The following is a 13,388-nucleotide window of genomic DNA, read 5'->3' on the forward strand; positions in this document are numbered from 1 at the left end:
ATAGGATCCAGTACCATTCGGTGAATTGATGCATATTTTCACCCGAAAATTTAGGTTCTTATGTAGCCGGAAGCTCCTCCTGCACGCGGGAGATATATTCCCGAGGTAGGCCGAACCACAAGGGTATTCTGGTCGGGCATTTTCAGATTTAAGCTTTGCGCGATCGAGATTTACCGATGTTGCTTGGGCCAGGGATTATCCTGTGCCATGGCATCGCTGTTCGGGTGGGGAAGATCCTCGAGGTGACGATGCACCCCGGTGGAGGGCTGCAATGACGTATGATTTCTGGCCCAGTATCTCTTCCACTTGACGTATTTACTTAGTTTCAAGTGACGGATCTAGAACGTACGACCTGAGCAGGTTTGTTCCCTATGCGTTAAGTGGATCTGAAATCTACACCAAACGCAACCACTGACCCCGAAAAAATGTCGGCTCAACAGTAGATACTACGACAACAGACTACGAAAGGGACAAGCAATCAATCCAAAATTGTATTATGGTAGTCCATTCAAGGAGCGATTATCGTAGGGCAGGCCCTATCCTATCATATGTGTATCATACAAGCGCAATCCGCGTCGTCATAAGATTATCATCATCGCACATCATCGACATCATCGACATCATGCAGAGCACCTAGTTGGAGATCTTGTCGGGAACGTTGCGGCTAGGCTGGATTAGCTTGACCCTTATTGAAGCGGGAAGAAAACTTACCCGGTAGAGCTCTCGAACTTGTTGCGCGCAAAGTCGGTGGCCTTCTCGTTGGTGGAGCGCAGCTTCTGGGGGTCGGCGCCGAATCGGCTCTCGATGTTGTCGACGCCTGTTGTTGATTGTCAGTGAGGGGGTTCAGGAGTGGGTAGGTGCATTGCAGATGCAAAGCAAGTCAAAGGCAGAAGCAGGAATTGGCAAAGTCAAGGACCCACGGGACAGTGGTGAAACACGTACCCTTATCGACGTAGTCTTCCTGGTTGTTGTTGTTGCTGTTGCTGCCGCTGCTACCGTGGCTGCCGCCGAGCTTGGATGCGAGTCCGGAGAGTTTGTCCATTGTGGTTAATGTATGGTTTGTGAAGTTGAGTAGCTGATAGTGCTGTGGTAGCTCAGTGATAGACTGAGGATCAATTCACTGCTTTATATGTGCAGTGTATCGTTGGGATCGGCAAAGGTTGCAATGGTGGTGATGTCATGGAGATGGTGGGTGACGCTGGTGACGCCATTTATGCTATGCACCGCATAAAAGGATTATGCCTCTTGGCTGACATCGGGTTGACATCAGCTGCACTTATGTCAGCTATGCACCGCCACGCTTATGCACCAACCATCGGCACCAGCCACAGCCCAAGAGACCCCGCTGAGTCAGCGCCAGTCGCTCGGGTTGCCCGATTGGGCATGGACCACTGGGCACCTGGCATTCTCTTCTCCTCATTCCCACTTTTGTTTTGTTGATTCCACGCACGAACACCCAATCTCCCCCCATCTCCACTGTTGTTCACTGCTTTCAGGGGTTGAGGCTCCCTAGTCTCTCTAGTGCTGTTCGCCTGTTCTCCTCTACATCCTCCTCTGTCCTTCGTACTCGTTAACTACTCCCTCTCATTCGCTTATGTCCGTCCATAGCCGCCCACACTGCTGGCACTCTGTCTGGCTGGATCCAGGTGCTGGTCCGTGACATCATGATCGAATACATAAACATCCCCATCCAGGGATAACGTCGGAGCAATGCTGCTGCCTGCGGTTCCGATGGAGCTGGCGGACTCACTGCCACTCCGGTCCCAATCACAATCTCTTGGTCGCAAGTTTCTGACCCCTTGGGCAGTGCCAGCCGGCAGTCGGCTTCTAGCCGATTAGTGAGCAGTCATGCAGACCCATCTTTCAGCTCAATTTCTTTCGGCCCCAGTGGAGCTGCATCGCCCAAGGCTTTCCGGGGGGTCCGCAGATCGCCTGGTGTTCTCGAAGAATATAAGGGAATTGGGCATTTCGCTTTTGCACCATTTTCCTTCCTCTTTTCTCGCGACTTGATCTGCCTCTTTCCTCCCCCCTTTACTGGTCAGGTTCCTCCCTGTCCGCACTCCCCTGTCGATCATGAAGCTGTCTCTTGCTGTCGCGGCAGCGGCTGGCGTCGTCCAGGCCGCCTCGCTGCCTCCTGCGGCGGTCGAGGTGGCTGTTCGGGCGCTTCCCAATGCCCCCGAGGGCTACACCCCCGACAACGTGACCTGCCCGTCCACCCGCCCCAGCATCCGTGATGCCGACAATCTCTCCACCAACGAGACCGAATGGCTCCAGGTGCGCCGCAATGTCACCCTGCAGCCCATGAAGGACTTTTTGGGGCGGTTGAACCTCAGCGGCTTTGACGTCGCCTCCTATCTCAACACCCACGCGAGCAACATCTCCAACATCCCCAACATTGCCGTCGCCGCCTCGGGGGGTGGCTACCGGGCGCTGACGAACGGCGCGGGTGGCCTGAAGGCCTTCGACAGCCGCACGGAGAACTCCACCAACACCGGTCAGCTGGGTGGTCTGCTGCAGTCTGCTACCTATGTGGCTGGTCTGAGCGGTGGTAGCTGGCTGGTCGGGTCGATGTTCGTCAACAACTTCTCCTCCATCAGCGAATTGCAGGCCAGCGACCGGGTCTGGGGTTTCTCCAAGTCTCTGCTCGAGGGCCCTAACTATGACACCATTCAAGTCCTGAGCACCTACGAGTATTGGAAGACCATCACCGACCAGGTGGACGGGAAGTCGGGGGCCGGTTTCAACACCTCCTTCTCGGATTACTGGGGTCGTGCCCTTTCCTTCCAGCTGGTCAATTCCTCCCAGGATGATGGCGGTGCTGACTACACCTGGTCCTCCATCTCCCTGATGGACGACTTCAAGAACGGCCAGTACCCCATGCCCATTGTCGTCATGGATGGCCGTAACCCCGGCGAGGTCATTGTTGAGAGCAATGCGACGGTCTACGAGGTCAACCCGTGGGAGTTCGGCTCTTGGGATCCGTCTGTCTATGCCTTCGCTCCGTTGCAGTACCTCGGTTCGAGGTTCGAGAACGGCAGCGTGTCGGAGAACGGCACCTGCGTGCGTGGCTTTGACAATGCCGGTTTCATCATGGGCTCCTCCTCCACTCTCTTCAACCAGTTCCTGCTGCAGATCAACAGTACCGACATCCCCACGATTTTCAAGAATGCCTTGACCGACATCCTGGAAGACCTGGGTGAGCGGGGTGACGACATTGCCGTGTACTCCCCCAACCCCTTCTACGGCTACCGTGAGGCTAGCGAAGATTATGCCACCGCTGCCACCTTGGATGTTGTCGATGGTGGTGAGGATCTTGAGAACATCCCATTGCACCCGCTCATCCAGCCCGAACGTCACGTGGATGTGATTTTTGCTATCGATTCTTCTGCTGACACCGACACTTACTGGCCCAATGGAACCTCGCTGGTGGCCACCTACCAGCGCAGCTTGAACAGCTCCGGTATTGCCAACGGCACCGTCTTCCCTCCCGTCCCGGATGTGAACACCTTCGTCAACCTGGGCCTGAACAAGCGCCCGACCTTCTTTGGCTGTGACCCGAAGAATCTCTCCGGTCCTGCTCCGCTCGTCGTGTACTTGGCTAACTCGCCCTACACCTACGAGTCGAACTTCTCCACCTTCAAGCTGACTTACTCGGACGAGGAGCGCGACAACGTCATCACCAACGGCTACAACGTGGTCACCCGCGGTAACGGGACCCTCGACTCGAACTGGACCTCTTGTGTTGCCTGCGCCATCCTGCAGCGCTCGACCTACCGCACCAACACCACCCTGCCGGACATCTGCACCACCTGCTTCAACGACTACTGCTGGAACGGCACGACCAACAGCACCGTGCCGACGGAGTACGAGCCCACCCTCTACCTGACGACCAGCGGCTCGAGTAAGAGTATGCTGCACCGCTCAGCGGCCGGTTTGGCCTTTGCGGTGACTATGTTTTTGGCTTATTAGATGGGAGTGATTTTTGAGATGGAGACTTCATGTACAAACGTTGATAGTTATGGATATCTGTTGATAGTAATGGATCGATGAAGACACGATTGATTTTTGTACTGCTTTGGTGGTTGGAGATGAGGTACATCTCAGGTACATCTCGAATGAAGATTTCGGTGTTATGTCTTTTGAGATCCGGCACGCTTCTACTGACGTCATGGGCGTCAGCACCCTAGATCTGTGTTTCTCAACCATGTCCTGCTCAATTTGGGATTGTGTTTCATCTCCACGGATGTGTATCCTTTCATTAAACAAGAAAGAGGCACCGGAGATACCAATCTTCATACATGACGGCTGGTTTAGTTCAGCAGCCCCAGCCATTGTATATCAAATTGAGCACGATACACTTCGAATGTCTTCTAATAAAGCTGATAAGGTGCATCGCCTAGGGATAGATCCCCAAACGCCGCTCGATCGTCTTTTCACTCACCTTGTGAACAGAAATCAGACCATGCGACCGATGAGCCATGAGGCCAGCGACAAAGAGTAATGGATTATCTCGGTCGCCGGCATCACCAAACACCATCACAACAAAGACCTTCCTTATATTCTCCTTAACAGACAACACATGAGAACACTGAAAGACTTATGAACAAGAGCGCTTTCCTTCCCCCAACAAGCAGACATGCGAGATATAAACTCCCTTCTCCACATATCCCTCTTCCCCACCCATCAGCCAATATCCCATATCCATATCAAACCCAACGTCCCACAACCAAGACACATAACCAACTCCAAACAAAATGTCGCACCTCGCCCCCGAGATCCCCTGCTGGCGCGACCGCCTCACCAGCCGCCTACACCCGCTCGGCAACTACGGGCTGCTCGACATCGTGCAGCAAGTCCCGTCGGGCACGGATCCGACACACACAGTCGATATCCAGACCTTCGTGGCCTTCATCCGGGGCCGGCCGTTCTTGTGGTTCATCCATGGCCCCAGCACCGACCCCGGCTGGTACATCACCACGCTGCTGCTCTTCTGGCGCAGCGCGCTGGCGGACCCCAACTACCGGATCCCGGCGTCGATGATGCTGGCGGGCGGCGGGTGTCTCGGCGGCAACCAGGTCATGTTCTGGACGTTTGAGGCGCGGACTTCTGACTCTAGTGGCCAAGAAGGCGGGCAGCGCGTCGCGACCCGGTGGCAGCGGCAGGGCCGGACCCAGTTCGATTGGTGGGCCGATGAGTTCATCACCACGCGGTTCTTCTCTGATGTCGCCGACAATGCGAATGCCGTCGTTTGGCCGCCTCCACCTGCTGCTGGTCTGCAGGATCCGGAGGGAGAGGGAGAGGGGGAGAGTGCGCTGGAGTCTGAGGGAGGTGGTGATACTGCTACGCTCGTGGAAGTGCATCCCAGGCTGCGCGCGAACACGGTTTGAACGATAACAACGATGATGTGGGGAAACCCGCTGCTGCGGCGGAGACTTGGCATAGTTGCCCATCCACGGATTACTTCTCTGCGGAGTCGAAAGGAGGATAAATTGGTATTCTGGATAGCTCCTGTTCTGGGATTCTGTGTCGAGACTTGGTACTCCGAGCCATGGTGTTGCTATTGCTTCTCTAAGAAATAGGTGTTACACTTCTTGTTTACATTTGTACGCACTTTGATGTGACATTCCTGGTTTATCCTTGATACAGTTCATAGGCTTCGCGTTAGAATCTTGTTTGTTACTGGGAGGTTGTCGGGTACAGGGGATTGGGGTTCGATACACACCACGCCGTCTGCGCAGTTGGAAGAAAAAGGGAAGAGCGAACAAAAACGAAGACATGATTAGAAAGGGCAGAAGCAGACGGGCGGTAGTAGAAGAACCGCCAAGGGGGGGGGAAGGGCAGCATAGCCGCCGCCAGGGCGCGGTGACCAAGTGCTGTCATGCGGACCAGATTGTAGGGCTGGCCGCTGGGGTTGCTGATCGACGATGTCTGTACAATACAGAAGAACTGCTTGGATTCAGGGTGGACGGTGCTCGGATCGTACGGCACGAACTCGGACATACTGCCGCCGGTAGTCATCCCAGAAAGGCCGGCCTCAGAGGACGGGAGCACAGTGCCCATGGCGAACAAGGTAGTCAGATATCGGGAAGGGGGTTGGGAGAGGCGGGAAGAAGCTGGACAGAGCTGGACAGAGCTGGAGCCCGAAGAGAACTGTAGATCGCGGTGTACAGCGGGTCTTGTACAATGGTGCACCAAGCCTGATGGGAAGAAAGACAGAGAAGTTGACTGAGCAGGGGAGGAGAGGAGGAGGAGAGGAGGAGGGGAAGATGGATTGAATAGACGAGAAGCGGCGGACGGAAAACCAGACTGGTGCCTTGTTGGGAAGTGAACGCCTTGATCTGAAAGCCGTCCCTCTACAAAAACCTGGCTCCCTAGTGTTTCTTTCCTTGATAGCTGCACCACCCAGCAAGTAAGACCGTCTAGCAGGGCGAACAATATCTCTAGTTGATTTTGACCATGTCCTTGGCTTACTCTTCGTTGGAAAGCCCTGAAGTACATCTGCCAAGATAGGGCAACGGAAAAGCATCTCAAGCTGTGGTCAACAAAGCCCTGGTGCTAGCCAGAGTTTTCTTTTGGAAGCACGGCCGGACGCTTCAGAAGAGCTTTCGCGGGCTGGTGCGAGGGCTTATGCATTCTATTCTGTCTCAATGGCTGGAGCTCATACCTCTGCTGTTTCCCAAACAATGGCAGGCTGCTTTACGACCAGTAATTGATGATGACCATGAGGTATTTGCGGCATTTCGAAGTTGAGAGAAACGGACAGTGTTTATCTTACCCATAAAATAGCCGTTTTTATTGACGGCATAGACGAGTTTGAAGGGGACCGTGTCCATATGATTAAGCCCCTGAAAGATTGGATCTCTTGCAGGTCAGCCGAAGTCAAGATTTGTGTCTCTAGTCGAGAGGACATTGACTTTCAGGAGGCCTTCAGAACGGACCCGATGCTGTGGCTGCACGAAGTAACTCACGAGGATATTCTAAGCTTTGTCCAGCACCGTTTGAGCTCGAGCGAGCTATATCCCAAGCTGGGAACATCAGATCAAAGGAAGCGCCTTGAGATGGAGATTGCATACAAATCTGAGGGTGTTTTCCTCTGGGTCAAACTCACCGTCCAGAGAGTCGAGCACAGATTCTGAGTGGTGATGCCCTAGAAGATCTAAGAAAGCGCGTGGACTCGCTCCCCAACAAGTTGGAAGATCTGTTTATGGCCATATCTGTCGCCATAGATCGGGATGAGCCGAAATTAGCATAATCGATGATCCAGATGGCTCTCTATTGCCCGGAGGATTGGCCACTATTTCGCTTTTCATATCTACCGGAATATCTTGCGAACCGTAGGTTTGCGTTGACGAGAGACTGTAGTGTCAGCATGGCAGGTGTCAGTTCACGGCTGGATTCAGCCAGAAGGAGGATATATAGCAGATGTGGGGGACTCCTCGACATTCGTCCAATAAATATCTGGTCCGGCGACGATAAGAATAAGTGGATGGTGAGAGATCCAACCTTCAGTACCACTGCCACACTTATACCCACTGCCACACTTACACATCGATCGATCCATGAATTTCTGTCTAGCGAAGTGGCCAGAATGAAACTTGAGCGCTACACCAGAGACTTTGATGTCCTGGATGCATTGTGCCAAACCTTGTTAGCCCACATCCAAAGCGGCACCATGCCGGAAAATCACCTTGAGTGCTCGATCATTTTCATTCTATTTCTGTATGTGAAAGATGACGGAGTCCTTTCATCTGTACACAGCTTGATGGAAGGCTCTCTTGTGCAGCGTGACAGGTCCACTCAAGCGACCTTTTGCGCCTTTTTAGAGGCATTCCGTGATGTGTGTTGCCAACTCAACATATCCGAACCTCCTCGAGTATGTCTGCATTTCACAGAACACGGTCGCAACGAAGCCAAGATTGAGCGGCGAGATTGTTTTTGTATTGAGTCGCCCAATCATGGTTCCTGTCCTGGCGGCCTTATATGGCATGTTCTGGTATTTTAGTCCAAAGATCATGATGGCTCAGCTGATGGAGCATCTTCCGCTCGTCATGCATCCACTACGAATGTATGGGATGGTTGAAACGATCAGGGGATACTTGAAGCAGGGAGATTCGCTGCGCGACCCGTCCAAGTACGACTCCACCATCTCATACGGCGAGTATTTCCAACTTTCTGTTCTCAGCCGGTATTTCACGCGACAACGCTGGCGTCCGTTCCTGCCCCTCAAGGTAACCTAAAATCTTTGGAGCTCCGGGATGAAACACTTTTGGCGCAGGGAAGTCGGTGGCTCACTTGTCTTACCGAGAAGTTTGGGACCCGAATCTCCTTGCGACAACTTCTGGAGGTCCTGTTCCCTGCTCAATTTCTCACTGCCTTGCAGGAGCTAGTTGATTGGCATCTTGCACATGAGGAGACACTGACTTCAGAACAGCTGATTGAGATGAGAGAGCTCTTTGGACCGAAGGTTCAGCCTTTGCTCACTCTTGAGGCTATTGAGGAGCTATACTGGGAGGACTCTAACTGAATATTGCATTCGGCTTCCATTGACACTCGACGCTGTGTTATAGAATGTCAGGACAGAATCTACCACATTCTAACCGCTTTTCCATTTCGTTTCGGCGAAGTAACAAAAGTGCGCCGTTTTATCTATCGTGTAAGGGAGAGTAGAGTACGATAAATTCGATATCTGGCGCCCTGAGATAGGACAGACGATAGATTGATACCAAGAGCATTGTTTTGTATAGAATATGCAGCAAGCAATAGAGATATTTGTAGTGTCTATGCTCGCCATAAGTGTCGGGGATGACGCCAAATGAGGTTTCATTCCCCGCCCGATATCGCAGCTGCCGACCGGGAAATGAACCCCTCACTCATCTTATCATCTCCAACCACCGCATCTTCATTCTTCTTCCAACATGACTGTAGATACGCCCTCATTTACCGCTATTCCGGTCCTTGACTATGCTCTCGCCACTTCACCCGCCACAAAATCCCAGTTCCTCGCCAGTCTGCGCCATGCGCTGGTCCACGTGGGCTTCTTCTACCTCATCAACGCCCCGATCGCGCCCGCCGTCCGCGACGAGCTGATCAAACAAACCACCGCCATCTTCGATCTGCCGCTCGAGAAAAAGCTGGAGATTGAAATGGTCAACAGCAAGCATTTCCTGGGATACTCGCGACTAGGGGCCGAGACTACCGCGCGTCAGACCGACTACCGCGAACAATTCGATGTGCGCCTTCACCGATACACAATGAATTTACTGTACACTACTAACCAGTTTCGCCAGTTTGCGACCGAGCTCCCTCCCCCGAGTCCAGATGCTCCCCTCTACCGCAACATCCGCGGCCCCAACCAGGTGCACCCCCCAGACCACGACTCCCATCCAACAGCCCTAACTAACTGCACAGTGGCCCGACGAATCCGCCATCCCGGGCTTCCGCCGCGCCGTCGAGGCCTACCTGGCCGAAACCCATCCCCTAGCCGCCGCCTTCCGGGGCCTCATCTCCGAAGCGCTCGACATGGCGCCCACGGCACTCGACCGCTTCTTCGAGGACCCGATCCAGCAGAAACTCAAGCTGATCAAGTACCCGCCTCCCCGCGATGCGTCCGAGGCGCAGGGCGTGGGCGCGCACAAGGACTCGGAGTTCCTCACTTTCCTACTGCAAGCCACGCCGCACACGGGGCTGGAGGTGCAGAACAAGGCCGGGGAGTGGGTCGCGGCGCCGCCGCTGCCGGGCTCGCTGGTGGTGAACATCGGGCGCGCGCTCGAGGCGATCACGGGGGGCGTGTGCACGGCGACGACGCACCGGGTGAATTTGGCCATGGAGAATTTCGTTGACGGAGGTGGTGGTGTCGCCCTTGGGCCGCGGTTCTCCATCCCCGTGTTCCAGGGGATGAGCCTGGATCTGTCGGCGGAGAGTGGGGCCCGAGCCCTGGCGATCCCGGCGCATATCCGGGAGCTGGTGCGCGACGAGACGGTGCGGTCGGACGCGGAGGCGACGTTTAATCGGATCTTCAAGGGGAGGGTGGGCGAGGGCACGCTGATCCATCGGGTGATGAGCCATCAGGATGTGGGGCGGCGGTGGTATCCTGCGTTGCTGGACTGGGCGCTGGCGGAGTATGAGAAGTAGTCCCCTACTCAATAGATACAGCTTTGCGAGTGAGTATTTTCCGTCGAGTACAGTACAGAAAAAGACAATGGTCGATCATCCGTCAGCTGTCAGTTGCCCCGATCAGCTGGTGGCCCTGGGCATTGATCTGAAACTAGGGTTCGTATTGCGAGGTTAAGCTGCGCCTGCTCGTATTGCTTGGCTAGTTGTGCCCAATCAGGAGGACGGACTTCCCGCGATCGACGTCCCTGCGCTTGCCCCGTGCCCAGCGAGATGCATGCCTGCATGCTGGGCTGGGCTAGTTTAAGTAGCGAGCCCTCCCAAGATGTAATTCGCATGTCCCCTCGGACTTTTTCTTTCTTTAATGTGAAGGAGTGAATACTATGGCCCAGCCCGCCAGCCACGGGGGCGTATTCCCCCGCGCAAAGAGCGGACAATGCCGCGCCCACCACGCCTTCTCCAGCAGCACCGCGCGCATCACCATCGTCTGCTACGCGGTCTACTTCGTCCTGTTCCTGGGGCTGTCCTTCTTCACCGCTGCACGATTTCTCACCAGCGAGGGCAAGCGTAAATCGATAGCGCAGTGGCTGCTCCTAGCCGTCGCCGTAACATTCATGCTGCTGTACGCACTCACCCCCTTCTCCTAACACAAACCGCCTAATCGACGAGACGCAGCGCCCAAGCCCTGGCAGTACTAACGACCACCCTGGGCGAATGCGCCGTCCTCACCCCCCACGACACCACGCAGGCCCTCCTCCCAGTGACTTGGCTCCTCGCCCTCGGCAAGCTCGCCCTCCTCAGCCTGATCCTCCTCCCGCTCTGTCGCCGTCTGCACCACGGCGCAAGCCACAAGACCATCGATCGGTGGATCCTCATCCCGCATTCCTTCCTGATAGCCGTGCTGGCAGGGTTAATGCTCGCAGCGCTAGCGGTGCAGACGCGTCTCGTCGAGCGGATCATCCACCCCACGCGATACACTTTTACGGAGCTGCAGCGCTGGCAACGCACGGAGAAGAGGCTGTGGGTGGCCGTGTTCGTGGTGGAGGTGCTGGGGATGAGTCTTGCGGCGGCCCGCATCGGGTGGGCCGTGTGGTCGGCGCGCCATTTGCGCGGCGGGGTACGTTGTCCTTCCTTCCTTCCTTCCTTCTCATCTTTCTTTTCTTCCTTCCTTTCTTTCCTTGTGGTGTCCTGGGATCTTCTAGAGACGAGACGCTGCTTTATCATGTTGGGGCTACTTGGTATGGGGCTGGGCTAACGTCGGACAGGAACTCGGCTTCTTCATCCCCCTGCTGATCGTCTCCTCGGTGGGGCTGGCGCTGACGGATCTGGTCGGGTATGTGGAGGGCCCTGCATTTCGGACGGCTGCAACCGTCGAGCAGGAACGGAACATGGTGAGCGGCCAGCAGGCCCGGATGTATGTCGAGTATTTCTTCTACGCCGGGACGGTGCTCAGCGCGGGAGTGGTGGTGGCGTCGCGGCGGCTGGGGAGGGCGGCGCGGGTGAGTATGTCGAGTGTGCGCGCGAAGGGGTAGGGTCGCTTATACTGTGTATCGAGGTCCTAAGTACTAGAATTTACCGTCCCGGGGGGAATCCCCCGGACCCCCCCTTTTGTTCAACTTCCTGGTAACACTCAGTTCTAAGTATCAGTATTTACCGTCCCGGGGGAGAACCCCCGGACCCCCCTTTCTTTCAGCTTCCTGGGAAAGCGCATCCTGGTGGACATATAGTTTACAACTTAATGAATATAAGTGTTGGATTTTAGACTGTTTAGTGCTACTACAGAAAGCTTCACCAGGAAGCTGAAAGAAAGGGGGGTCCGGGGGTTCTCCCCCGGGACGGTAAATCTGGTACTAGGATTGCGGGGCCGTGGTAGACGTCTAATCCACCTCATCCGCGCCTTCGGTCGTCTCGTCCGCCCCGTCTAGCACAACCGTGAACCCGATCACGAGATACTCCTCCCCGGTGGCCCGGTTCTTCAGCACGTACCGCAGCACGTTGTTCTTCTCGCTGACATACTTGCTGATATTCAGGGTGATCCCGGGGACGTGGATCGCGAATTCTGCCGCCGTCAGCTTCTCCTGCCCACCCTCTTCAACCCAAAAACAACAGAGGGAAAGGAAAGGACACACACCCTCAAAATCCAAATACGGATTCCCGAAGTCCGCCTCATACACCCTGCCCGCCTCGAATCCAAACCCCCTCCGCCTCTCCTCGTCCCGGAAATACTTCGTCCGCGCCGCCGCATCCCCCGGCAGACCGTATTGTTCCCGTACCTGCACCCCGGACCCCTCCGCCCCCTCAAGGATAAGGCGATCCGCTCCCGGCGCTTCCTTCGATCTACTGGGGGGAATCGCCTCCCCGATCCGGAACTGGTTCCACGATGCTAGCGCAGGACTGTATAGGTAGGGTTTATCGTTGTACGCGTCGCCGTCAATGGAGGGGTCGAGCATTGTTTTTACGACCTTGAAGGCGGCGCCGAAGCCTGGGGGGAGGTAGTCGCGGATCGGGTGGTCGAAGTCGTTGCCGAAGAGGAGGTCGTCGCCGTTGATGTCTTTGTGGAAGGTCAGGGAGAGGGTGATGCTGTATCGGTTCGCGGAGGTGGCGGGCTGCGTGAAGTAGGGGTTCGAGGGGGGAGATCCCTCTGGGTATCCTGGTGTTGCCCACGCTCTTGCATTAGTTGTTTTTCTTTTCTTTTTTCCTGTTGCATGAATTGTGAAATGGATGGGAGAAAGGGGGCAGTACCGGTGTACTCCTTGATGCGCACCCAGATGTCGGCGGTGAGGTGCGGGCTGCGGATGCGGATTGGCGAGGGTCCGTTGACGTGCACGAGTTGGTGGGTGGAGGGGTCGTAGCGCGGGCCTGCGGTGATGCGGAGGCGGTGGTTTGGGGCTTTGTTGCTGGTGAACATTTTGGAGGTGGTTGTGGGTGCAGGAGATGGGATGGGGTTTGAATGATGTCTGTGGACGATTGTTCGAGATGAGAAATAAAAAGGAACTGCGCTGCTTGCTGGTGATGACGTAGGCGGGGTAGCGCTTATCTTATCGCCTTGCTCAGATCAGTGTTGATCGACCATTCACGTGAATGCCATCCATGGGAATGTGACAGAATTGTGACAGTGACAGTGTTACTCAATATTACACATATATGCTAATTGTGCAATGATTACTATGCGCAGCGCTCGTCTACCTAGTAGTGTCAGAGTGCCCTGTTTCGCAGTGAAAGCTGGCCCGAAAAGGAAAAGTGGATGCCGGCAGGGCTGATATCATACTTACGCCGTG

General features: G+C 55.2%; 9 protein-coding genes across 9 annotated transcripts; 5 read left to right on the forward strand and 4 right to left on the reverse strand.

Moving 5' to 3' along the window:
- Positions 1-633: 633 nt before the first annotated feature.
- BO82DRAFT_432673 (uncharacterized protein) lies at positions 634-1,042 on the reverse strand (the record flags this gene model as incomplete). The annotated part of the gene is made up of 3 exons (XM_025640803.1): positions 634-664; positions 712-817; positions 943-1,042. 3 exons carry the CDS (start codon positions 1,040-1,042, stop codon positions 634-636), a joined length of 237 nt encoding a protein of 78 aa, XP_025491528.1.
- Positions 1,043-1,824: 782 nt separating this feature from the next.
- Positions 1,825-4,051, forward strand: BO82DRAFT_93685 (uncharacterized protein). The gene has a single exon (XM_025641667.1). The coding sequence runs from the start codon at positions 2,074-2,076 to the stop codon at positions 3,967-3,969; it is 1,896 nt and encodes a 631-aa protein (XP_025491529.1). The 5' UTR covers positions 1,825-2,073; the 3' UTR covers positions 3,970-4,051.
- A 703-nt stretch (positions 4,052-4,754) lies between these two features.
- BO82DRAFT_416035 (uncharacterized protein) lies at positions 4,755-5,825 on the reverse strand. Its single transcript, XM_025639982.1, has one exon. The coding sequence runs from the start codon at positions 5,448-5,450 to the stop codon at positions 4,809-4,811; it is 642 nt and encodes a 213-aa protein (XP_025491530.1). The 5' UTR covers positions 5,451-5,825; the 3' UTR covers positions 4,755-4,808.
- On the reverse strand, positions 5,677-6,739 carry BO82DRAFT_365215 (uncharacterized protein; the record flags this gene model as incomplete). Its single annotated transcript, XM_025636995.1, has 2 exons — positions 5,677-6,150; positions 6,665-6,739. 2 exons carry the CDS (start codon positions 6,737-6,739, stop codon positions 5,677-5,679), a joined length of 549 nt encoding a protein of 182 aa, XP_025491531.1.
- Positions 6,740-6,908: 169 nt separating this feature from the next.
- BO82DRAFT_93694 (uncharacterized protein) lies at positions 6,909-7,207 on the forward strand. Its single transcript, XM_025641668.1, has one exon. The coding sequence runs from the start codon at positions 6,942-6,944 to the stop codon at positions 7,134-7,136; it is 195 nt and encodes a 64-aa protein (XP_025491532.1). The 5' UTR covers positions 6,909-6,941; the 3' UTR covers positions 7,137-7,207.
- Positions 7,208-7,955: 748 nt separating this feature from the next.
- BO82DRAFT_402595 (uncharacterized protein) lies at positions 7,956-8,524 on the forward strand (the record flags this gene model as incomplete). The annotated part of the gene is made up of 2 exons (XM_025639327.1): positions 7,956-8,228; positions 8,309-8,524. The coding sequence occupies 2 exons, from the start codon at positions 7,956-7,958 to the stop codon at positions 8,522-8,524; spliced, it is 489 nt and encodes a 162-aa protein (XP_025491533.1).
- Positions 8,525-8,915: 391 nt separating this feature from the next.
- BO82DRAFT_392484 (isopenicillin N synthase family dioxygenase) lies at positions 8,916-10,131 on the forward strand (the record flags this gene model as incomplete). Its single annotated transcript, XM_025638622.1, has 3 exons — positions 8,916-9,230; positions 9,288-9,356; positions 9,409-10,131. 3 exons carry the CDS (start codon positions 8,916-8,918, stop codon positions 10,129-10,131), a joined length of 1,107 nt encoding a protein of 368 aa, XP_025491534.1.
- A 482-nt stretch (positions 10,132-10,613) lies between these two features.
- Positions 10,614-11,693, forward strand: BO82DRAFT_354772 (uncharacterized protein). Its single transcript, XM_025635279.1, has 2 exons — positions 10,614-11,227; positions 11,376-11,693. Exons 1-2 carry the CDS (start codon positions 11,024-11,026, stop codon positions 11,640-11,642), a joined length of 471 nt encoding a protein of 156 aa, XP_025491535.1. The 5' UTR covers positions 10,614-11,023; the 3' UTR covers positions 11,643-11,693.
- Positions 11,694-11,875: 182 nt separating this feature from the next.
- On the reverse strand, positions 11,876-13,051 carry BO82DRAFT_354773 (DUF1769 domain-containing protein). Its single transcript, XM_025635280.1, has 3 exons — positions 12,853-13,051; positions 12,242-12,760; positions 11,876-12,169 (listed from the first exon to the last, which is right to left on the reverse strand). Exons 1-3 carry the CDS (start codon positions 13,016-13,018, stop codon positions 11,988-11,990), a joined length of 867 nt encoding a protein of 288 aa, XP_025491536.1. The 5' UTR covers positions 13,019-13,051; the 3' UTR covers positions 11,876-11,987.
- Positions 13,052-13,388: the final 337 nt, after the last annotated feature.

Source organism: Aspergillus uvarum (genome assembly GCF_003184745.1).
Source record: "Aspergillus uvarum CBS 121591 unplaced genomic scaffold BO82scaffold_30, whole genome shotgun sequence".
Lineage (NCBI taxonomy): Eukaryota > Fungi > Ascomycota > Eurotiomycetes > Eurotiales > Aspergillaceae > Aspergillus > Aspergillus uvarum.